The sequence below is a fragment of the Drosophila navojoa genome, chromosome 2, assembly GCF_054131105.1.
Source record: "Drosophila navojoa isolate 15081-1374.11 chromosome 2, UAZ_NAV_1.0, whole genome shotgun sequence".
Classification (NCBI taxonomy): domain Eukaryota; kingdom Metazoa; phylum Arthropoda; class Insecta; order Diptera; family Drosophilidae; genus Drosophila; species Drosophila navojoa.
The window spans coordinates 6,666,665-6,684,830 of NC_142890.1; the positions used below are offsets into that span (position 1 = coordinate 6,666,665).

Sequence of the window (18,166 nt, forward strand, 5' to 3'; positions counted from 1 at the left end):
TACCAAGTAGTTACGCTTTTAATGAGCTGCTATTGCTGTAAACAAAAAACTTTTGATGTGAGCATAAAAAAGAAATAAGCGCGAGCTAGATGTGACTAAACAGAGCTGCTGCGCATGCATAACTAGCAAATACTCCGCGTTCACATATAATGTATGTGATTGCTCTTCTGATACTGTGGATAAGAATAGAGAAGAGTATTCTCAAGAGAGTAACTGATAAGATGGGAGGTAGAAGAGTCAGATCGGATCAATCTGGAATTTTGCATAGAAGTATTAGAGTTTGGTCCCAACATCTATTTATTATAGAGTTAACTTTGGTTTATGCAACTGAGATAGAGAGATGTTCAACTCCTATCCTTCTTCTTTTTATAGACCTAAATTAGATTCTCAACTCTTTGCTTTAGCCTTAGTCCAAGAAAAGTAGACCCAAAACAAATATACATAAGCTTATTGTTAAAATAGATAAATTTTATATAAATTAAACTCCATGAAGATCAGTTCTTAACATATATATAATATGTATATGAAATATATTGAATTATTTAAAATCTAAAAGTTCCTATCAAATAATTAACTAAAATATACACCTACCTACAGCGTACCTCTCTTTACATAAATATGCACTGTACACAGACTAGAAAAATAACAAAAAAGAAAAAAGCAAAAAAAAAAAACTGTTGGAAACAAAAGTTTTGCATTTAATGCGCGTGGCAGCAGAGAAGTTTTTGCAGCCGTTCAGCCATGCAACGTGCAACGTGCAACGTGCAACGAGCAACGTGTTAATTAAATACCTGTTTACCTAATGTAGTTTGCAAATAGAAGTTTTAAATGAATGTTTGGGTCAGCTAATGGCAGTGCCAACCCCCTTCTACCGCCTCCTTTGCAGATCTTACGCCCATGGACTACTATCCGGACTCGCATCCGGCGCTGCACTTGGTCGTCTACAGTGTCAACCAGAAGGGACGCTCTGAGCCGATTGTTCTCGAGAATGTGCCCATCAATGAGGCGGACAAGCGTTCAGGTGAGTGTCGCTGCTTATGAATTGTGCTTTACCTATTTAACAACTAAAACATAAAAAAACAAATATCTAAACAACAACAAAAAATATGACAAGAAATGAACAACTACAACAACAACGAGGGCGAGGGAAACATGGCACATACAAAGTTTGCATTTCGCATTGTCCCCAAAGTGTGTTTGTGTTTCAGTGCAAAGTGCGGCCCGGGCGCCCCTCAAAGTGTGCAACACGGTGAAAAGTTAGCTTTGTGAGTGGGCGGTGGGTGGGTGCAGGGTGGTGTTTGGTGGGAACAGAGCATTCATTGCTTTTTAAGCACCATTTCACCTTTAAAAAGTCATTCAAGTATTTGCATAGTCTGCTTAACCGTTTTAGTTTTTTTGTAAGTACAATTGTTCTTTTATTTAACGAGTTTTGTTTACGTTTGGGGGCGACAGTTGCTTCAACTTCTTTGCTGCTGATGCTGTCCCCATGTAGACCCCCCCCCCCATCCCCCTCCTTGACCCAACGCGCTGCTAACCACGGCAAGTAGTGTCGCTAAGATTTCTTATTCATGCTTTGTTATTCAACTCTGACGTTAATTTTCTTGAAAAGTTTCCCTTTTATTTTTTGCGTTTTTCCTTCTCCCTTGGAATTTCTAAAAATGCCAAAGAAAAAAGTCGGGTAAATTGTGCGGAAAATGTAGGAAAGGCTTGTTTTACACGCACTTTAGAATAGATTGATTGGAGTTCGGTAAGAAAACGAAAAAAGAAAGACCTGAATTTAAACTTGAATTTATCCTAACTTTACTTAGAGCAAGCATACTGAAGCACACCAAAGTATATCAATTCCTAAACATGTGGAGAATAACTCGGACTGATAAAGTATTATTTCAATTAATTACCATTTTCATGAATAAGAATAATTATGACTAATCTTTTAGCACGTCCACTGGGCAACCGCATAAATATGCAAAATTTGATCCATTCCACATTCAAGTTAAATTCAAATGCAATCAATTAGGCCAAAATCAAACAAACATAAATTGTGTACAAAATAATTGGAACAAAGCGAGCCGCTTAATCAGAACTTTCATTGATGCACCTGGCCATATCATCATTGGGCTAGACACACATAGCACATTGATTTATTATGATATTATGTTATTAAGTAGGTTGAAATCCAGTGCGGATTTGGTGAGCTAATATTGCACTAGCTCTCTCTCACTCTCTCTATCTCTATCTATCCCTCTCTTTCCCACACTCTCCTTGCTCGCCCACTAAATGATATATTTGTAAGCTTTGTCCATTCAGCATGAGCAACAAATCCACTCAATCATCTCTTTAATGCGCATTAGAGCAACACACATCACACACACACACACACACACACATACATACACACAATATTGGTCAGTGGGCCAATTTATGGAAAAGATACGAGATATGATGGCATATGAGTTAGTTAAATTCACTTGGCTATTATATAGAGCAGCTGCTGTGGCGCTAAACACTCGTAAAGGAATCGAAATATGCAATCAAAAATATATATTAAATATGAGATTGGGTTGTAAAAAAAACAGCAAAGCTTTTTCAGGCTTAAATATTTTCTTATAATAAGACAAATTCCAAAAGCAAATGAAAAATTATGAATTGAAGACATTTTTTTAATATCTAACTAATTTAAAATATAATTATTTAAATATAATTTATATATATATATAATTTAAAATATATATTATTCGCTGTGCTTAATTTTATATATGTGTACTTACTTTATATTTTTATATTATATATTAATTTAATTTGAATAATATTAGTTCTCTTCGTTCTATTAACCATTTAGGTCTTTATTTATATTTCTTGTGCTACAGTATATTTTCTATACCAAAATTTAGCTTTAAATACATATATTTGTAGCTAATCTATATGCCAAATTTATTCATATTATATATTGAAACATTTGGTGCAAGAGTGACTAAAGCAGACTAGTACTTCATTTCTGCAAGTGTGTAGCCATGTGAAACAAAGGTACATATAGAGCCATGTACATATATTTATATATTGCATGGGAGAGTAATACGGAAAAATGCAATATACGTCAAGTGTCAATATTTGCACCTTGGCAAATTTGAAAGCATTTCATTCGACACTTAACTGGATAGATTTGGATGCCAGCACACAGGGCCACACACACACACACACACACACATGCACGTGTGAAGGTGGCGTAGAGTGGAGTGGTGCGGTGTGGAGTTTGGGGTGTGGGCGAAGTGGGTCCACTGGGAAGCTGTGGAATTTTTTGGAACAGTTTACAATGGCAACGCCTTGACGCCATCACATTAATGTAAATATAATCAATTTCATGTTTTACCTTAGCCAAAAAGAACCAACCACGCAGTGAAAAGAAATATCTTGTTATGCTAAACTGACACACAGAGATTCCCCAAGAGTTACATTATCCACATTGAGCATGCCAGGCTGCGCAGCGCACAGTGTGCATAGGTATATACAGTATATACATATATGTATGTATATATATATGGGCGCATCTGCGGCGTCAAGGTAACAGCATATCAGACGACAGCGAGCGGAAACGTAACAGACACTGAGCCACAACCTGGCTGCCACACAGTTACTGCCACTGCCACTGCCACTGCCAGCGTGCCACATGCAACACAAAATATAAACGATTACTGTAAGACAAGAAAAATATACATTAAACATGTCTTATCTGAATAAAATATCCCAAAAGACAACGGCGCTGAAAGTAAAGTAAAATAAAATTATATCCTATATATATGTATGTAAGGCAGATCGAAGTGGTTGCTGGCTGCCTGGTGACTCCTGCCCTGCCAGCGGTTTGGCTGGCAATGTGTCCGCCTTGATGAAAACGCCAGCTACGGCGATAGGCCAACGAGGAGCAGAGCTACACTGGGTAGCGGATGTGGAGCGGGGGCGACTGTACACGATACAGATACTACATTGTTTGGTATTCTGGCATTCACACACACACCCGCACACATGGCGAAACACACATTTTATTTATGCTTACTTTGTGTAAAGGTAAACGTAACCGTAAACGCATTCCCGTTTCGGCGCCGGAGTCGAAGGCAGCGCCTCGGCGGGCATGTGAGCAGCATCGTCATCGTAATCCCAATACATTTTAACCAATCCACTTTTTCATCGTTTCATCGAATCATTTATATCACAAACGGGAGCATTAAATCGAATTAAGCTTATAAGCAGATACAGCCCAACCCAAATCCAACCCAACCCAACCCAAGCTCAAAGCCAGCCGAGGCCCATCGGGCGCAAGTAGTAGATTCGTCTACGTCCTGCACTCAACAAATGAAACGCATACAAACAATTGGCTTATGAGCGGTACGCAGGACGTTGTCTGGCCAATGTTTGTGATGTGGTGCCGCGCTGTGGTGCTGCGGTGCTGCGGTGCTGTGGTTGCTGCTGTGGCATGCAGCATACAGGTTCTCTCTGGGCGTCGCTTCTCCTGCTTTGGTTGCCTGGCTTATCTGCTTTACTTTGGGCCATGCGCCAGCTCGCTCCCCAGTGTAAACGCTTCTCAGTCCCCTCCGCTCGCTGCCGTCGCAGTCCACCTCCAGCGCTGCGTCCTATCTGCTGCATGCTTTATTGATAAATATTTGCACAAGTGTGAAAATTTCATTACGCTGCTCTGCTTATATTTAAATTACTTTCTTCATTCCCTTGATATGCCCTTTTGCAGAGGGTATGCCAATTTCGTGTTCGCCTATGAGACGTGTGGAGAGATAGGTGTATCTGATATATAGATCGTAATATTTAAAACAGCTGAGAGCTGTCAGAGAATCGATTGTTGAAAGGAAACTCACTTTTCATATGAACAATATTTTACTTTCCGAAACTCTTGAAAGTTGGAATCTATTATGTTAAATGGAACTTCAAGAATTTCTCAACTAATCACTTCTAAATCCATATTAAGCCTCAGAGAATCCGTCTTTTATATGAATTAGGTTCCACAGCAGCCAATACTCTGTATCATATGACCACCAGGGCATCTGATCTTCGTTATATAAGGGCTAGCACTACTTAAATTTCGTCGTTCCTTTGTTGCTGCTGGCAGCTCAACTTGCCCGTCGTTTGGCATCAGTTTCAAGTGTCTTCCTGCTAAGGAATATATACGTATATGTATATGTGTGTGTGTGCTTTATATCAACATATATATAAATATATTATTTGGCCAGCGATTGCTCACTTTGGCATTCTTTTATGGTCTGTGTGTTGGGTTTCTTTTTGATGTGTTTGGGGATTTGTATTCGACGTCTAGCTTTGAGGTAATGCGATGCCAATCTATTAAGTAAACTGAGAGCTCGCATGCACTCACATGCCTTATTGAAATATATATTCAAAGCAGGCGAGCAAAGCTATTTTCAAAACCCAGAAACTCATTTATACCTGATGAGGTACGACATTGAAAGGCATATATATATATTTTTATAGAAAAGTTTTCAATGTAAGGCAACGAACTTAACTTCGGGCTAGGCCTCTGAGCGAATTGATGAGCAAACCATTAAGCCTTGATTGAAATATAATTAGGTATAAAATAAAACTCTCTGCACTGATTTAATTCAGTTTAAACTATATTGACTAAATCAATAAATAATATAATAATAATATTGAAAAGAAAAGTTCATTAGATTCAATAAACTATTTACAATCAATCATTAGACTGACTATTAAAAATATTAAACATACATATATATATATTTTTTAGATATATGAATATTGTTTATAAAAGTTGAATACACTTGAAAACATTAATAAGAAAAGCCACTCTACTCTGGCATATATTATTTAAGCGTGAGAGAAAGCTCATTAGGACTTCAAATAAATGAAATGGATATTTGTTTAATAAAGTAAAGAGCAAGCCACACTGCTCACCGTAACCTAATTGAAATTTAATGAAATCTTAAAAAAAAAAACACACACACACACATGAACACGTACATAATTTTTTGTTAGATTTGCACGTTTTCTGTAATATTTTCGTGGATTTTTTCAAAAGTCATGTGCCAACAATTACAACACATGCACAAGGCTGTGCACGAGTGTGCGTATTTGAAAGTACAACCTATACATGCATAATGTGCGTGTGTGTGTGTGTTGCTGTTGTTGTTGCTGTTGTACTTCTAAGCGCAGCCGTGCATAAATGAGCAATTCCGCTCGCGGCGCTGTTTCGTCAACATTTGGTGAACAAAAAAAAACAACGAAAATATTTATTGATTTGCAAGTTTGGTTTCGGTGCTGTCGACAGGCGTCTGGCTGACAGGCGCAGGTTTATAAATTAGCAACAGTCTGTGCGACTACAGCACAGCAGCCCCACTCCCGCCCACCGCCCACCGCGCAGCAGTTAGCCAGCTTTAGCTTCGCCATTTCGCCATGTTTGCTTATTGAAATTCTGTATTGCATATCCGCAGGCGCGCATGATTTGTTGAATGTTAAACACATTTCAACTACACCACGTTCGCGTTAACGTAAACGAAATACTTATGGCCTTGTAATGCATATTCAATTACGCCAACGTCAACACCAAAGGCCAACGCAGCCCAAAAAATCAAATGACTTTTAATTGGGGTCTCGCCAACACCACTAACAACAACAACATCTGTTGATACTTTATATATTTAATTAGGATTGGCCTCTGATCGAACAGCGCTCAATGGTCCTTTCAATCGTGTTTCAGTTTTTCTGCTGCCTTTTGTGACTATTTTACACGTGATTTGCATTTTAATTAGGAATTCTAATTTCGAATCAAACACAAAATTCTCTTCATTTTCAACCTGTTTTATACTGTGAATAGTTGTTTCAATTAAACTCAAATGTCAACTAAATTGTAATCACATATTTAACTGGTCAGAAAGAGCACAAAATTTAGTTTAAAAAAAAATTTATTTGGATTCAGAAAATGAGAATAAATGAAGGAAATAGTTCTTTTGATATAGAAATATTGTAAATAAATAAATTGTGTAAATATATATTGCTCATATTACAAAACTAAGCTTTTATTAAAATATATCTACGTTTGTAATTCTATTAAATATTCCATATATATTTTGAATACCGACTCTACTCCTCAATATTACCCTCTGAGAATTTGATTAATGAATATAAGAAAGAAAATAAAAGGACTGATTGGAATAGGATATCTCGTTGTCCATAAAAATTAGTTATAATAAACCAAATCAAAATGCCTAGACAATAAATAATTTGAAAATAATACTTCTAGCGTCTATATCTAACGATATATAAAGGCAACTCTAAAGATCCGTAACTACATATATCTTATTCAGTTCTAATTTTCAATCATTTGCGTTAATTGCTCATCGTTAATCGATTGTCTGTCCTTTTGGCACTTGCAGATGGACGCATGGGTCTATCCATATTGCCGCTGGCAGCGCTGCTCACTGGAACGCTCTTCACCGTGGGCATTGCCGTGTTGTTTGTGGTTGTCATTGCGGTGCGTCGTCGCCGGTGCCAGGGAGCGCGAAATTTGTGCGATGACAAGGACAAGCATTTGGGTGAGTAGGACGAGAGTGGAGATAGGCCTTGGTCAGGGCAGGGCACGAAAAAATAACCCGAGCACCATTTCATTTGATGCGTCAGGTATGGATGTGACGGTCACTGCACCGCTGGAGACTGGCGCCGGGCATCAGCGCCTGGTTGTGGCCTACACGCTGAAGCAGGGCATCGAGAAGCAGCCGGACATACTGAGTGCACAAAAAAGCGCAACTGGCAGTGACACATCGTCGCCGTTGGGAAATCGACAGAGTGGTTTATTTATGGGCGGCAGCAACGGCGCCGCGCCCAGCGGCGCAGCGAATCATAAAACTGCGGAATATGTAAGTAGTTGTAGCTGTAGCTGTAGCTGTAGCTGTGGCTCCCTGCACACACATGCGAAAGGCGTTGCATGCTGACATTTGGCGTATTGCAGGACGTGAATGTGCCGCACCTGAACAGCCCGCCCTCGCAGTCCAGCACACTGAAACTGGAAAGTGAGAATGCAGCGAAAAACTATCAGCCGCCGGCAGCGGCGGCTGCTCCGCTCCTCTACGATGCCATGCCCACGCTTAGTCGCTACGAGCAGCTGGGCCTGAATGTGGGCGGCTATGCCGCCGGCGGTGGAGGCAGCAACAGCACGCTCAGCTCCGCCGGCAGCGTGGCCAACTCCACGAGCAATGCGCTCGGCACTGGCAGCAGCAGCAGCGGCGGCGGTCACTATGGTGTCCAGCATTTGCATCACACTCTGCCCCACGGCATGGCCACGGGCAGCTTGCCGCGCGGACGGGACCCGCTAACCCTGGCGGATTACCTGACCACCAGCAGCCTGATTGACTATAATCTGAGCAAGGCGGCAGCCACGGCAGCGCCGATGGGCACGCATATGACGCTGCCCAAGGGCCTGGCTGGTGGTGCCGGCCTCTCGCCATCGCAGCTAACCACCATTACACAGAAATCGAACGCTGGACGCAATCATATCATCACGGACACGCTGCCCGGCCCGGAGAGCTGCGTCTAAGCTGCGACTATCGAATTATCCTGGCATCAAACTAAAGACTGGCGCACAACCGAAAACAGAGATTCAAGAGAAACAAAAAACCGAAACACAAATCGAATAGCAAAGCAGTAATTGAAGTAGTTGAATGAGAAATCAGAATAGTAAATCTATATATATACACACATACATATATATATATAGAGCTAGGGCAAACACTTACTAAAACAAAAAGTAAACTAACTATTCGTAACTAGCAAACGGTTCTACGATCGTGTCTCTAAGCATTCAATTCTTATTGTTAGACCTAACTGTAGATTTTAATATTTAGTCAATGTATGTGTTCGTGTGCATGTGTGTCTGTTTGTACATGTTTAGTGTAAATGTGTTTCTAGCTGTAAACATATACATACATATTTATACATATATACATAAATAGAAATTTATAGCCAGGTAGTCAGCATCAAGTATGATCAGATGTAATTGAATATATCCATGCTTCTCTGACAAGGTATTGGGTGAAGGCCAATCTATAAACATCTGCTAAATGGAATTGTATTACCTTAAAGAAAGATTTCTGTTAATTTTGAATGCGCATCTTTAAGGGTGATATTCGACTTTTAGATATCAGTAAAATAGGTGAAAATATATTTGACTCCACTGAGATTTTGGTAATCTGAATCTAAGAATATTTTTAACAGAAGTTGTCGTCAAAGCGGGTTCCTATAAACAATCATAATATCAATTTGAGTAAAAATAAACTAAGTATAAACAGTTATTCATACTTGATGCTGAACCTGAGGCCGAACTATTATAAAAAAAAAAACATCTTGTTGAATTTTGCTGTGTACTTCCAAGCAAACCCCAAAGTGTTGTTAAGATAAGTTTTCCTTTCCCTCTTTTACTCGATGAGAACATATCCTACCAAAAGAGAACAAAAAAACATATCCTTTACTGTCCAATGGAGCCTTTACCGTTACTTAGCCGCAACTATTTGAACTGCTGCCCAAGATCAAAGTCGAAAAACAAGCATTTCACATTTGGGGGTCAGTCCGATGGGAAAAAGTTATATTGGGAACACGTCGTGGGCCATTGCCTGTCCCTTAGAGAGAGAGAGAGCGAGAGCGAGTGAGCGGCGGGGAGAAACAGAGAGAGAGAGAGAGGTAGAGATGGGGAAAAAGCGAGCCATTTTGGCCATTATTTAACTTTTAAACACGCACCAGGAACAGCAGCCCGGCAGATTTGAATTTAATGGGCATTGGGCATTGGCCATGGCTAACAGGCCGGCCATCCAGCCAGCCAGTCAGCTAGCCAACAAGTGAGCAATAAAGAAAAGTTTAGAAAAATATGCGATAACCGCCCTGTGGATACCCATAATAAGCTCACGAACGATTGAATGGCCATGGAACACAATAAAAGCTGGCTAAGGACTCAAACGAACTGCGGGCCGAGCTGGCGGACGGGCGAAAACTCGGGCATGAATTTGTGCGCACGATAGCGCAAAATGATGACAATAAATGGAAAAGTTTTTAATAAGCCAATAAAATGATTTATATGGCTAACATTGAGCTAGAGAGAGACAGAGAGAGAGAGAGAGAGAGAGAGAGAGCAGCATAGAGCTAAGGTATGTGCCGCACACTCAGCAGGTTTATTAATCGTAGGCCAAATGCCGATTGTTGATTCACCAACTGCTTCCGACAATTTGATAAACATGACTTTAACACACACATAAATTCCATAAAACAATTTCTAGAGTTAATTTAAAAGACAAACGAGAGGACACCTCCTGTGCGACCTGAGAGTAATAAATATTTTTTGTCTGAGTCGTTATCCGTTTGTCTTGAAGCACTATAAGCTTGAATTTCTGTATATATATCTGAGTTTCATTGTTTCAATAAAATCTGTATCTTCTGAATATTTTTAAATTATAAGCTTCTGAACTTGATTTCCTAGTTTTTAAATTGATCCTTTATCTTCTGTTGAAACATTGCCAACTTCTTAAAAAAATTCCAATTTCCAAATATTCATTCAATGCACGATTGCAGGGTATTTCCTAGCCAGGTATTTCCCACTAGAGCTTCCCATATCATTTTTGTTAATCAATTGTTAAGAGAATACAACGAATTAATTAGTTATAATTGAAAAACTCTGGGACAGTCGTATTGGCAAGCAGTTCAAAAAGTTGTTGGAAAAATCAATTTTAAAACATCTATTTCTTTTAATTAAGTATTTAAAAAAAAAAAAAATGAGAATGCCTTTCGAAAAGGTATGGCAATTGTTATCAAGGCATGTTCGCATATCAGTAATGCATCCCATAAGTTTAAACTATTAAATTATTAAGTGTTCAAAGGTTGATCATCGTCATTTGGATTTTAGGGTCTATAAATTGCATTTCTATCGAAAAACAAACTCGAAGTAATTAAAAAATATATAAATTTAAATATTAAGAATGTGTGAATAAAACAGAAAAAAAGACATACAAAGTTGTAAAACGCGAAAGAGCATAAATTATATTGCTATAGGTAAAAGTAAAAATCATAAACTTCCTTCCTTCAACGTGTATAAGCTAACGTCCCCTGCTGTAGATATTCAATACGAGTAGTTGAAATTTTCAAAAAACGAAATCATGTAGTGCTGCATATACACATACATATACATATACATACACACGTATATTACGATCATGAACAAGATTATGAGTGAAGAGGAAAACAGCATATGAACATGTATCAAACGGGCCTCCAAGAGGGCGACGCATTGTACATAACTACATAAGTCAAAAAAAAAAAAAAAAAAACCAACGTAAGCACGATGATTGTAACTATCTATGTAAAAATGCTTAAAATATTTGTGATAAAGTAATAGTGTTAATGATAAGTAATAAAACATGACATATTATGAAAAATATATCCATTGTTTTCCTTTACTCAGACTAGAAGTGCTAAAGTGGTTCATTTACTACGGTTCTAGAAGTCCGCGAATCATAATGTGACTCATAATATACTATTTAAAGCTCGTTCTCTATCAGAATTATATAGCACATATTATTTTTCTATATGCTGACTAGACCTCCTAGGAAATATGATATAAATATGTTCTTCTCTAAATGCAATCAGAATAGCCACAAGCTTGAGCCTTTATTGCTTCACAGACTGCTCTTCCCGTAACTATATACAACTCCCAGCTGAATCATTCACAGACATGTAGAAAAGTTCATTAAACGCATCAGAGCTAAGCGTAATGACAATACGCAATTATGGCACAATGACGCATATATTAATACTACATTCAATACTTATGAATCTGTAAATGAATCAGGGATATGTACATATATCTGACTGGGCAATGATAAATAATACATGCCCTATAGCTACTTAAGCTGGGATATGTAGTCTCTATTACAACTCCGTTTGGAGTCTTTGCCTAAAATCAGACTTTTTCGCGAAGTTTATCTTTCGAATTAACAGATCTTTATATTTTTATAAAACTATAAATAAAATAGGCTGAAAAAGGCCTCTAAAAATTTTACAAATTATTTATTAATAAATAAAATAAATAAATAAAAAAATAAATAAAGAAATAATTTGTAAAAAAAAAAAGTTATATTTTTTGATTAACTGCTTAAAGGGTATTCAAAAGTCTTTGCTTGATTTTATAAAACTATAAATAAAATAGGCTGAGAAAGGCCTCTAAAAATTATACAAATTATTTCTTTATTTATTTATTTTTTATTTATTTATTTTATTTATTATTTTTTTTTTTATTTATTTATTTTATTTATTAATAAATATAATTTTATTATAAATAAATAAATAAAAAAATAAATAAAGAAAAAATAAAGAAATAATTTGTAAAAAAAAAGTTATATTTTTTTATTAACTGCTTAAAGGGTATTCAAAAGTCTTTGCTTGACTTGTAGCTGACGCTTATCGCAGTTTACGGAATGAGGAAATGTTGACAGATTAAGCCGAAGCAGTGGCGTAGGCAGATTTTATTAGAGGGCGCCTGTCTAGACAGACCAATATAAATACCCTGATGCATACATAGATCACACTTCAGACATAGCAGTGTCTTTGCGAACCCCCCCGCCGACGCCACTGCGCGTCTACAAAAATACAGTTAGTGATTATACAGTCAGATTGCAGATTTTGATTTGTGCTCAAATTTACTCAAAAGCTCAGTGTCAACGCGTCTTTGAGCTCAGCATCAGCGAAATGAAGTCGTTTACTGTTTTTCTGCTGCTCACCTTTGGCATTGTCGCCTGTAGTGCCAGGGTATGGAAATTCGTCAGATTTGGTGCCCTATAATCAATAATGTTTTGCAGCATCATCATGAAGCTGATGCACCTAAGCTGCCCATTACCCTCTACTATGAAGCGCTCTGTCCGTACTGCATGCATTTTGTAACCACTCAGCTGAACCCGTCGATGGTGCGCAAGGATCGACTGCACTACACGAACCTAACCCTGGTGCCCTTCGGCAATGCCCACGTAAGTGATTTGCATGTGCAGCGACCATATGAATGAGCATTTGCTGCTGCAGCTGAACGAGAAGGGTGAGGTGACCTGTCAGCACGGCGAGGACGAGTGCGAGCTCAATGCCTGGCATGCCTGCATTCTGGAGCACAATGACATCAACATATCACTAAAGCTAATTGCCTGCATGATGCGCGGTCGCAAGAATAATCTAGACAAGTGCGCCAATAGATATGGCGTTGATGTGACTGCTGTGAAGGACTGCAAGAGCGCGCGCAGTGTGGATGAGATATTACAGAAATATGCTGAGGCGACGGCTCAAGTGGACTTCAAAGGAGTGCCGGCCATAGCAGTGGATAACGCAAGTATAGTCAGCTTATGCTCAAGATTATATTACAAACAATTCTCTATTTTCAATCAGGAAATCAAGTCTGATGACCAGGAAGATCTGTCGGATAACTTTGACCAAACATTCTGTGCCAAGTACAAAGCCAAGTTTAACATAAGACTCAAAAATTGTTAACAATATGCCATGCAATGTAGTTTTATGAACATTTATAGTTGCCTAATATACAAATATATACATAAATGGGTATTTTCAAAGTCACTGAGTCTTTGTGAATATAAAAAGCATTTGATTTTGGCCAACACTGGACGAAACGGTTTCAGTACATAATTAAAAACAAACCTTTAAAAGATCACAATTGAATATCTAACATAATTTTAGATGCATATTTAACATAGTTTTGATTTTGATTACCCCAATATTTATACCTTATATAATATTCAGCAATTAGTTTTTCTTTTCAAGCATTGCAATAATTCTGTCCAGCTTCGCGGTTTGCTGCGCTTCGAATTCATCCAGTCTTTTAGTAATTGTGATCTGCATCTGCTCGAACTTGGCGTCGATTTGCTGCTGTACACTTGGACTGATATCAGCGGCAGTGGCTGGAGGCATTGGATTAGGCTGTGCTGGGCACGAAAGGCCTTTCATCATGCACAGAAACTTTTGCAACTTCTCATCATTATCATCGGCTTGATTGGGCGAGCTGCTCGTGCCCCCTTTTTGCAACAACTCCTGTATCTTTTGTATATCAAATGGCTTTTGCTGCTGAGTGGTAATGCCATTCGGATTCGGAGCTATGTGCAGCATAGCGCCATAAACACAAATCTCGTTGGCCGAGGTGAGTAGCTTCAGGTTAATCTCGGCTATGCCAGAGCGATCGATTTCAAAATCGTAACGATAGGGTCGTATGGGTATATCCGCCTCTTGCTCTTCAATGCTGGTGCCATAGATGGTCTCCAAATACTCCTGTGTGGGCCCCACAAATACCTCCACTTTGGGTGCGCTGCACACAAGCGTTATGGCGGCAATTTTAAAACTTGGCGATATTTGAAATTGCAATTCACAGGGTATAGACGGGCAGTCGTTGTTCGAGAACAAAACAGCGCGTTCCTCATCGATAACATCGTCCAAGTCGGGCCTGTAAATATATATATACATATATATATAAATATGTGTGTAAACCAGTTTGGGCGTGAATGCAGTTTTTAGCTGTAAATGAAAATCCTTTGTCTAACTTTTCAAAGACATCTTCGTCCGAGAGCCGTGTGGGTATCACCTGTTGCAGCTCTTTGCCAGCTGTTTGGGTCCAGCTGCATCGCGCAGTTACTTTTTCAGTCATAATTTTTAGTTGTGAGTAATAACAACGATAATAAAAACTATTGCAGCAGCTAAGCTCCAAAATGCTTTGTTTACTGCTGCTTCTTCTACGTTCAGATGCCGAGGCTGCCCATCTGTTGCGTTAGCAGGGCGAAAAACCAAACAACAACAGGGTTGCATTTTTCGATACGAGTTGGGCGCCAAACGTAACCGCCTTACGTAATAACAACCGCGAACAGCCCACACAGCGTTGCATTACGCTGTTTTGACAGCAACGACCTTGATAAGCCCCCTTGTAGGTCATATTTGAGCAGACCCAAAGGAAAGCGACAGTGCTATAAGCGCCATCGCCGCAAGTATAACATAATTTTCCGTAAACTAGTACAATTATCAAATATGGGTGGCAAGTACAAGATTGTAATGGTTCGCCACGGCGAGTCCGAGTGGAACCAGAAAAATCAATTCTGCGGCTGGTATGATGCCAATCTGAGCGATAAGGGTAAATTAAAATGCACATAATACAAGTCATAATACAATCAATCGATACTTTGTGATCAGGCAAGGAGGAGGCTCTAGCTGCTGGCAAGGCCGTTAAGAACGCAGGCCTGGAATTCGATGTGGCCCACACCTCGGTGCTGACCCGCGCACAGGTCACATTGGCCAGCATTCTGCAGGCCAGCGGCCACAAGGAGATCCCCATCTACAAGACCTGGCGCCTGAATGAGCGTCACTATGGTGGTTTGACCGGCCTGAACAAGGCTGAGACCGCCGCCAAATATGGCGAGGCTCAGGTGCAAATCTGGCGTCGCAGCTTCGACACACCACCACCACCGATGGAGCCTGGCCACCCCTACTATGACACCATTGTCAAGGATCCACGTTACGCCGATGGACCCAAGCCCGAGGAGTTCCCCATGTTCGAGTCACTGAAGCTGACCATCGAGCGCACACTGCCATACTGGAACGATGTCATCATTCCACAGATGAAGGAGGGCAAGCGCATCCTGATTGCAGCCCACGGCAACAGTCTGCGCGGCATTGTCAAGCATTTAGATAGTGCGTGAAAGTTGTTATAAATTCTTGATCATTGTTAAAGTATCCACTTCATCTTTACAGATCTGTCTGAGGATGCCATCATGGCCCTGAACTTGCCCACTGGCATACCGTTTGTCTACGAGCTGGACGAGAACTTCAAGCCCGTGGTATCCATGCAGTTCCTTGGCGACGAGGAGACAGTCAAGAAGGCCATCGAAGCTGTAGCTGCCCAGGGCAAGGCCAAGTAAACCTAATCTCTATCTCAAAATAAACAAGCACAATTGCTAGACATTGTTAAGTTCGGCTTAAGACGCTGGACCCATCCTCCCGTTTGTTGTTGTGGTTCTTGTAGCACGAATTCGGTTCATCCCCACTCCCAAGTACAGTTAATAAATAATTTATTATAACAGAAGCCAAAGGTCAGATCTTTGGGTTTTATTACATTCACTTCCTCCGCTGATTCGATCACTTGCGTTTCTTCTTGCCATCCTTGGCTAGCTCCAGGCCCAATATGCACTTGGGCGGCACCTTGTAGGTCTCCGTGAGCAGCGTGTATATGAAGCGGATCTGATTGCCCTGCACCTGCAGCTGCTCGTGCTTCTGATGAGGCAGCTTGACGATGCTTGTGCTGGCGGCAGCGCCTTGTTTGCATAGCTTTATCAGCTCGGCCATGATGATGCCGTAGGCTTCGATGTTACTCACCAGGGTCACTTTCTTGTTGCCCGACCTGGTGGCCAGTGACATTTGTATTTGGGGCTTGCCACTGACGTCCTTGCCGCTGCACATTTGATAGGAATGCTCCATTTTGCTAGTGATAATGGAGGTCAGTTCGCTTAGAGTACCCTCCCGATTGCCGCACAGCTCCTGGAGCACCGCATCGGGACGCACCAGCTTTGTCTGCGGATCGATTAGGTTATGCTTGCTCACATATTCGCGCACAATCTTCTTGACCTGACCCACGGGAATGCCCTCGCCTCGTTTGTAGTTCAACTTTGTGAAGAACGCTGCGGTAACATCAGACACGATATACATCTCCTTGAGTTCCGAGTGGAACAGTAGCTTTTCGGTCGTTGCACCGCTACTATCGCCCGTCTTCACATCTGTTATAAAGTTCACCAGTTCTGGATGCTCCAGATCGACAGAGATGATCTTATCCACGCCCTTCGTCTCCTCTCGCACCACTATGAAGCCCTGATCGACCATCTCTGCCAGGAAATTGGACAGCTTCTTGTAGCGCGTCTTCTTCAAATCGATCGGTTCAGCTGCCTCGGGCACCACGTAAAGCCTAAAGAAGTTGCTCGTCAATAGCGGCAGCGGCAGCTTCTTGCCATTGTGTTTAAGCGCAGCCAAAAATGCCTTCTTGAGCAACGTTTCCGGTGTGGCCTCATCTGGTGATGGTGCTTCGGGAACTGCTGAAGTTTCACTGGACTCGTCCAACGTTAAGGCCGCTGTGCTGGACTCCAACTCAGCAGATTCTGTAGCTTGTGATATGGGTTCGGGTGAAGATGCCTGCTCGGGTTGTGAAGCTTTTGTCGCTTTGCGCTGATGTTCTGGACTACCCAAGGCTGGAAAATCGTCACCCGTCAATGGCTTCATCTTAACCAGTGGGATTTGCTGCAACATACTGGGTTCATGGGCCCAGAGCTTATCGCCGAACATGTGCAGCATTTTAACAGCCACGCCATGACCACCGCACATGTACAGATCATCGCTGGAACGCGCCAGCTGTCCCACGCCCACAGCCGAACTGTTGTTTGTCAAGTTAACAGCAACTGCAGGACACGAAATCGAAAATTGTAGAATTCAAGTTCAATTTATAATACTCCACACACACGTACTCAGCTGATCCTTCTTGAAGTGCCCATACATTTGATGTCCAACGCCCAGCGGCACCACGCCGGGCAGCATCAAGTCTGCCCCATTCGACAGCTTCGGCAGCACGCCCTCGTGCGTGGTGAAGTAGGGCAGTATGTCGGGCGTTGCCCACAATGTGTAGAGTGTGGGCACCAGCTGCCCGCCATCCAGCTCAAAGAACATCGGCTGTTTGTCCACACAGTAGACCATGCTCGGCTGGCCGCCATGTGTGAGAATTTTCAGCTGCGTCACATTCGCCTTTGCCGGCAGCAGATTGTCGCCCGGCACATGTGGAAAGGCTAATTCGAGACGAGCTCGCAGCTTTTTGGATTCGGAGCCTTTGAGAGCGGCACTGCTCTTTAACCTGTAGGGTTTTAAAAACATGAGCGGAACTTACGAACAATTTGCGCACGTAAACTAAACTAACTAAGTAAATAGAAACTAATAGTCGGTCACAATAGACACACGCCGTCGGCTGATGAGCGAAAAATAAACAGCTGATCCGTCACTTTCAAGAGTAGCTAAACAATATATTTAAATGATCACTATATGAATTCCATTATTTTTAAGTGTAATTTCCTTTATAATTGTAGTTGATTGC

The 18,166-nt window shown here is 40.7% G+C and overlaps 5 protein-coding genes across 5 annotated transcripts in view; 3 read left to right on the top strand and 2 right to left on the bottom strand.

Moving 5' to 3' along the window:
• side-III (sidestep III) overlaps window positions 1-11,446 on the top strand; it is a 99,732-nt gene extending 88,286 nt beyond the window's left edge. The window contains exons 15-18 of the mRNA XM_030383563.2: window positions 887-1,021; window positions 7,407-7,565; window positions 7,651-7,886; window positions 7,979-11,446. Coding sequence (XP_030239423.1) covers window positions 887-1,021; window positions 7,407-7,565; window positions 7,651-7,886; window positions 7,979-8,563 — 1,115 coding nt within the window. The 3' untranslated portion in view covers window positions 8,564-11,446. The remainder of the gene's footprint in view (window positions 1-886; window positions 1,022-7,406; window positions 7,566-7,650; window positions 7,887-7,978) is intronic.
• A 1,143-nt stretch (window positions 11,447-12,589) lies between these two features.
• On the top strand, window positions 12,590-13,616 carry GILT2 (Gamma-interferon-inducible lysosomal thiol reductase 2). The gene is made up of 4 exons (XM_030383587.2): window positions 12,590-12,813; window positions 12,864-13,028; window positions 13,081-13,374; window positions 13,435-13,616. The coding sequence occupies exons 1-4, from the start codon at window positions 12,754-12,756 to the stop codon at window positions 13,534-13,536; spliced, it is 621 nt and encodes a 206-aa protein (XP_030239447.1). The 5' UTR covers window positions 12,590-12,753; the 3' UTR covers window positions 13,537-13,616.
• On the bottom strand, window positions 13,530-14,838 carry LOC108660188 (uncharacterized). Its single transcript, XM_018113495.3, has 2 exons — window positions 14,595-14,838; window positions 13,530-14,497 (listed from the first exon to the last, which is right to left on the bottom strand). The coding sequence occupies exons 1-2, from the start codon at window positions 14,696-14,698 to the stop codon at window positions 13,807-13,809; spliced, it is 795 nt and encodes a 264-aa protein (XP_017968984.1). The 5' UTR covers window positions 14,699-14,838; the 3' UTR covers window positions 13,530-13,806.
• A 120-nt stretch (window positions 14,839-14,958) lies between these two features.
• Pglym78 (phosphoglyceromutase 78) lies at window positions 14,959-16,123 on the top strand. Its single transcript, XM_018113496.3, has 3 exons — window positions 14,959-15,175; window positions 15,235-15,732; window positions 15,793-16,123. The coding sequence occupies exons 1-3, from the start codon at window positions 15,073-15,075 to the stop codon at window positions 15,957-15,959; spliced, it is 768 nt and encodes a 255-aa protein (XP_017968985.1). The 5' UTR covers window positions 14,959-15,072; the 3' UTR covers window positions 15,960-16,123.
• eIF2D (eukaryotic translation initiation factor 2D) lies at window positions 16,109-18,114 on the bottom strand. Its single transcript, XM_030383577.2, has 2 exons — window positions 17,550-18,114; window positions 16,109-17,483 (listed from the first exon to the last, which is right to left on the bottom strand). Exons 1-2 carry the CDS (start codon window positions 17,947-17,949, stop codon window positions 16,177-16,179), a joined length of 1,707 nt encoding a protein of 568 aa, XP_030239437.1. The 5' UTR covers window positions 17,950-18,114; the 3' UTR covers window positions 16,109-16,176.
• Window positions 18,115-18,166: the final 52 nt, after the last annotated feature.

Excerpts from the sequence above, each read along its gene's own strand:
- eIF2D (XM_030383577.2), bottom strand. The coding sequence starts at position 17,949 with ATGTTTTTAAAACCCTACAGGTTAAAGAGCAGTGCCGCTCTCAAAGGC. Across the intron at positions 17,484-17,549 it reads CTTCAAGAAGGATCAGCTGA|TTGCTGTTAACTTGACAAAC; the intron begins GTACGTGTGTGT and ends CGTGTCCTGCAG.
- LOC108660188 (XM_018113495.3), bottom strand. The coding sequence starts at position 14,698 with ATGACTGAAAAAGTAACTGCGCGATGCAGCTGGACCCAAACAGCTGGC. Across the intron at positions 14,498-14,594 it reads GACGAAGATGTCTTTGAAAA|GCCCGACTTGGACGATGTTA; the intron begins GTTAGACAAAGG and ends ATATATTTACAG.
- Pglym78 (XM_018113496.3), top strand. The coding sequence starts at position 15,073 with ATGGGTGGCAAGTACAAGATTGTAATGGTTCGCCACGGCGAGTCCGAG. Across the intron at positions 15,176-15,234 it reads TGCCAATCTGAGCGATAAGG|GCAAGGAGGAGGCTCTAGCT; the intron begins GTAAATTAAAAT and ends CTTTGTGATCAG. Across the intron at positions 15,733-15,792 it reads CATTGTCAAGCATTTAGATA|ATCTGTCTGAGGATGCCATC; the intron begins GTGCGTGAAAGT and ends TCATCTTTACAG.
- GILT2 (XM_030383587.2), top strand. The coding sequence starts at position 12,754 with ATGAAGTCGTTTACTGTTTTTCTGCTGCTCACCTTTGGCATTGTCGCC. Across the intron at positions 12,814-12,863 it reads TTGTCGCCTGTAGTGCCAGG|CATCATCATGAAGCTGATGC; the intron begins GTATGGAAATTC and ends AATGTTTTGCAG. Across the intron at positions 13,029-13,080 it reads TGCCCTTCGGCAATGCCCAC|CTGAACGAGAAGGGTGAGGT; the intron begins GTAAGTGATTTG and ends TTGCTGCTGCAG.